Raw genomic sequence first — 6,000 nt, forward strand, 5'->3', positions numbered from 1 at the left:
CATATCTCATAATAGGGCACTTTCCTCTACTTTTAAAAATCAATTCATTACGTCGCCGACACCATAATGGCAAGAATTGCATAAATTGTAAACGCGAGATGGGTCAGTGATTCCGTAAAAAGATTTTCGACTTTTATATATGTATATTCGCTAACTCACAAATAGATTTAATATCGCCAGTAGCTTGAAACCAATGACATGTAATTTTTAAACGACCTGCACTGGCCAATGTTTTTATTTAAAAAAAAAACGACGTTTCGGTCCCAGATTTGGACCCTTTTCAAGTGATCTGTTCACACAATTGTTAATGATCTCCTATCGTTCATTTGGCCAATATCGCTACGTTAGTAAGATATTAGTAAAAAAATAATTGCACTCTTTGGTTGAAGAGTGCAAAGTCAGTCGAAGTTGCATCGTTAGTTGTTAAACACGGGTAAAAGTATCAAGAGATGCGTACTGGACGAGAGATCAGATTGAATCAGTTGAAATCTGGGACCATAACGTCGTTTTATTTTTTTAAATAATAGCGTTGGCCAGTGCAGGTCGTTTAAAAGTTGCATATCATTATATTCTTTAAGCCTAAACGAATCTCATTAAAAAAGTTCGCGACAGGATACTTTTAGCGATTAAATAATCAATTACAAATAAGCTTCTGTGAATATGTGATGATACTGGGCTCATTTGCGAGTATAAAAGAGCATGTATCCGCAACTTTTGATTACTTCAAATCGGAGGAGAGCGTTAACAGAGCGTTATCAGAGTAGGTTAACGGGACACGCAACGACCATATTGTCTCGTTTCTCCGCCCCTTGCTGCTTTTTTTCAACTGCATAATGCGTACCGTTGCAGGCCGGGATTCAATAATCGCACGGATCTATTTACCGGCTATTTTACACGCAGCGTCGACATGACCGGCAAAATTGCGATCGCAAAGTATTATTTAAGTAAACTAGCTTTCGGTACAGTCTCTCGATTAAGGTATCCCTATTTTTCCGGCGCTCTTAACGCTTTTACGATTATTACTGACTCACCCAGTTTATCTTTTAGGCCGATGCATTGGGAAATGTGTGGGAACTGAAGTATCTTCCGCCATTTCTTACTCTTTCCCTTGTTGCTGTCGCCACCACCTGTCCAGAAAAAGAGGGATATTTTTTCACAAACGCAAAAACGTCACAAGTACGTAAGGAGAGATAAAAATGACAAGAGAGAAGATTTATTGCGCCCTAAAGATGTTTTACAGCCCATTTCTATTCCCTATCCATTTTATTTTATCATTCGTGCCGTTGAAGTTCCGCGAGTTATTTGAAATTTTTATCGTCGGAAATTTTATCGCCGCGTAAATGAACGGAGCAGAGTTCTCCAATTTTCATCTGCGACGGCGCACGTTAATTAAAAACGAATACGCACGCATGGTTTTCCCGTTTAATGACCATTAATTAGAGCTCGAGTGAAATTTCTGCAGTAGCCCCGTGATTAATAAAAGTACAATGAAACATATTTTATTCGCCGTCGATGTAATTTCTCCGACTCGATCAATCAAACGACGTAAGTCGCGCGCTTGGAAAATGTATTTTGCAAGACGCAACTATTTCGTCAAATATTTTTCAATGTCATAGCGCGGAGCACATGGAAAACGTCCGTAAAAGTGGCGATAATTTTGAAGAATATTAACATTCCGTGAGCACAAGTCGATTAATAAGTTACACGCGCTGCGATAATTTCGAGAAATGTAACAAGTCGTTTGTGAAAGGACTTTAATAAGATGAAGATGCTGCGTCTGTTGGATTTCGAAGCCAATACATCACGAATGTCTTGGAACGATTGGACGGGACGAAATGCTGGATTGGAAACTGCCGGAAACTTACGGAATTCACTCAAACGAGGATAACGGTAGATATTGGATCAGCGTTACGAGATTTATCCCGGCGCTTCGCGGAACTCCAAACGACGTCGAGAGATCCGTCGCGATAGAAGTTAAACGAGAAGAAAGTTATTCCACCCCCTGCCATTCGTAATTCATCGCCGGAAATATACACAATATACCTACGTTCAATTCCCGCCGTTTGGAAAACATCCGTTCTCCTCCTCACCGCGTAAAAACCGCGTAGATAAAATTAATTTCGTTGCTACTTCCAAGTCTCAATAATATAAAGCGATAAATAATTTGAGACAAGCGCACACGGAGAGAATTGTTTTCTTCAAATTTATCTGAAAACCGTGCACACGTGGGACAATATGACACTTTAGAGAATTGTACAAAAGTTTTTTAAAATTTTACTAGTAAAACACGGTAAAATTTCAAAAACTCTTATAGAATTCTTTAAAATCCCTCACAATTGCATGATTTCCAGAGTAAATTTTAACAGAAAATTTTCTCCATGTAGATTTCGAAATTGAAAATCCGAGGGGGGAACCGCTGAGGGCATTGTGGTGTTTGGGGGCTTTTATGGGCAATTTAGGCCTTGCTGAGGCATTAAAAAAGATAATAAAATAAAGTAATGCCTACCCGAGTCGAAATTTTGGTACTTTTTTGACAATTTTAAGGATAATTTACACCTACTTAGCTGATCTATACACCTACATAGACCAGCAATAACCTACTTTGGTGACATTATATTTTTTACTCCTCCCTTAAATCTTTAATTCTAAAAATTTCCCTTAGCTCCTACTTTAATGCTAAATGGCCGCATTGACATACATACATAAACTCATAAACACAAACACACACACACACACGCCCGCGCAAGCACTCAATCACGCTCAAAGTCTTAAAGATTAAACTGTCCTTCTAATAAGTACAGTGTATCAAGATTTCATCAGTAATAATTTGCATTCTTTTAAAGCTGTAATATAAGTATGAATACAAGTTAAAAGTAATGAATGTTTATCGAGAACCTTCCGACAAACTGAGCTTTCGGCAAGATTTATCCTCCTTCGATCTCGCGCTTAAAGATTCATGAGTTATATCATATCCGCGACGGCAAACAGATCCTGACAGCGAAAAGTTGTCGTGCACGCCGGCAGAAATTTATTAATATCTTCGAAGCGAACGTCATAACATTAGATAACGCGTTGCACAAACGCGCCCCGCGTTACAATGTACATTCTATGCGACGACGCGCGCAGATTGACAGCAATAATGATTTATGGCATATTAGTCGTTATTGCGAGACTTTTTATCAAATAATCCCGCTATTTAATAACGTAGAGGCAAGAGGAAAAAAGAAACTGCTTGGAGAGTTTATTGCCGATAGCTAAATTGCGAGAATGATGATCCGCGGTGGTTTGACAGCACGCGGAGAGCATTCGAGATTCCCCAGCCACTTTCTCGCACCTCGCGGATTCTTTTATCAACGCGGAGTTAATTTATCCCTAATAAAGAAGTATTTAAATATTACCGCAAGATTGCCTGTCGCGTAGACGATGGCAGGCCCGGAGGACATCGACTCTCGCGAGTGAAATTCCCACGGCAAGAGATAAAGCGCGCAAATGCGGTTTATTCCACGCCAAGGTGAATCTCGACTCGCCGGAGTATAAATTTGAGGATTAATTGGAAAGGGTATTTAAAATTGAACGACCGACCCTCCGAACAATTCGCGGATAAAACGGACGGCTGAAAAGGCGGGAGTTATCGAGGCACTCGGTACATTCATTTGCGTTAAACGAATTCCGGTGGTGGCAAAGGGACGCCTTGGCACCCGTCGGGAAAGATCCGCCGCGACGGCGGTATCGATCGCGCGGAAAAACGCAAGGGACACGGAAAAGCGGTGGGAGACGCGCGCGAGACGCATGGTCCACGGTCCCAGTTTTTCGCTTCCGTGAACAAGCCCGTACAGGTCATTTCAAGAAAGCGGGATGCCCCCCCGCCGCACCGAGAGATAATAGATTATCTGACAGAAAGTCGATTACGAGATAGAGAACCATATATCAGGGCAAGAACTGTCTACATTTGTCCGCGCGTTTTAGAGCGACGCTTCAGATACTTCGACGTATACAGAATAGGGATGTCAAACAGATCGAGAAAATTCGAACAATAAGAGCGAATCGAATAAAGTAAATCCCGATCGCGCACGCGCGCGCGGTTTACTTTCATTGTCCGATGAAGTAAATCCGCGAGAAATAATCTCCGGCGCAAAAAAATTATCCGGAGCAAGATCGTACCTTTTTCTCCACTGACCCGCGGGCGGAGTTCACGTCGGTGGAGATTAAACAGACCGTTCGATATCGGGGGGGAGGAGGATATTACTCAAATACCGAAACTTCTCTCGACGGGTGAAGCGTTCGTTAAAAATTTCGACGAGCGCGAAATCGGACTCGGGAGAAACCAAACGCGGCTTCTCGAGGCCGGTTTACGGTCACTTCGGGACACCCTGTACCTCGTCGACGTGTGCACGGGCCCGCTCGTTCGATCCCCAACGAGCGGAAGTCGAGGGTCGCGCAAGCTCCACCTTCTCTTCCACGTCGGCGGAGGAAAAGGGAGGAAAAACGGGGGAGGAAGCGAGTGCTACGGCGCGTACGAATTGCATCACGCGGGAGACGAGGACCTGTCTAATGCACGCTACATCCTGCGGAACAAACCTGATCAGTGTCTCGCGATCAGTCGTTTAAGATGAAAGGTGTGCGACTTTCGATCGGACTTTTCGCTTAAGAGAAAAACGTTGCTTTTATATATTTTTTTCTTTTCGTCTTACACTAATGTCAAATTGATTTAAGACGATCATGCGACGGCTTCGAAGGGAATGTAATTTCACTGAGCATTTGATTATTGAAGAAACAACACCACAGAAAAACTTTCCGGATCCAATACTATTACACTTCAACGTATCACAAAATAGGATCGATAGAGCGCCAATCATATTTATTGTAGAGAAAGGAATATTTTAATCTTGGTTTTTTTAAACGACCTACGCTGGTCAATGTGTTTATTTAAAAAAAAAACGACGTTTCGGTCCTAGATTTGGATCCTTTTCAAGTGATCTGCAAACATAGGTACCTACATAATTCAGCACTAAACTTTTTTTAATATAAAAAAGAAATTCATTATAACAAACGATGAGATCATTAACAATTGTGTGAACACTATAAATTTATTTTCGTTATAATTACTTACTTTTTTTATATTAAAACAAGTTTAGTGCTGAGTTATGTATGTTTGCAAATTACTTGAAAAGGGTCCAAATCTACACTCTAAATAATAAGTGTTAAAAATTTTGAAACATTTTTATTGTCGCCATTTTCAAGATGTTTATTAGTGTGCAAAATTTCAAACATTTTATAAACGATTGGTTTTAGGCGGTGTTTGATAAATTGCACGCGTAAAAGTGTTTGATTTTCTGAATAACTGAAATTTTATGCAGATTAAATGTTTTATTTTTAATAATGTTATAGCAAGTGCCGATTATGTTTTGCAGAAAGACAGTATATGTTTGTCAAAATTTTTGAATCTTTCAATCTTAAAAAAGTTTTTATTATAAGTTGGTAAGTATTTGTTTCATAAATGTGTAATTAGACAGTGTTTGAAATACAAATCCGTGTGAATTTCTAATAATCAAACACAAATTTTGTTTTATTTTGCTCCCGTGTGAAAATCGAACGTGTATATCTATTTAATCTGATTCGTATTCGATTTTAGTAACACAATTTTACAAGATTCTGCAATTGATACAAAATGCCAATCCTTCGAACCGAAAAATCGCGAGAACTTTTTATTCGTCGGTCGTAGCGCTTCGAGCCTTAATAATTTTAAAATTTTGACTAAAATGACAGTCTTTTGTCGAATATCGTGGTGCCAACTTCGCGCGTTGTAAGATGGAGGGAAAATTTATTCTAAACGCAAGAATATACAGGGTGATTCAGACCACCCGTACAGCCCCTTTATTTCGGAAATAGAACATTTTAGAGAAAAATGTTTCGGGCAAAAGTTATGCGGTTTTAAAAGGGCTATATAATGAAAAAATAAATTTTCGAAAAAATAAATTTTTTATGGTTATATGGAGGTCG

At 39.8% G+C, this 6,000-nt stretch overlaps 1 protein-coding gene across 1 annotated transcript in view; it reads right to left on the reverse strand.

Moving 5' to 3' along the window:
• The window catches only part of LOC105564122 (G protein-coupled receptor kinase 5), a 43,799-nt gene that overhangs the window by 11,846 nt on the left and 25,953 nt on the right, over positions 1–6,000 (reverse strand). Inside the window, exon 4 of the mRNA XM_012016272.1 lies at positions 1,032–1,127. Within this exon, the coding sequence (XP_011871662.1) occupies positions 1,032–1,127 (96 nt within the window). The remainder of the gene's footprint in view (positions 1–1,031; positions 1,128–6,000) is intronic.

The sequence above is a fragment of the Vollenhovia emeryi genome, unplaced genomic scaffold (genome assembly GCF_000949405.1).
Source record: "Vollenhovia emeryi isolate VEMERY1.0 unplaced genomic scaffold, V.emery_V1.0 DF939168.1, whole genome shotgun sequence".
NCBI lineage: Eukaryota > Metazoa > Arthropoda > Insecta > Hymenoptera > Formicidae > Vollenhovia > Vollenhovia emeryi.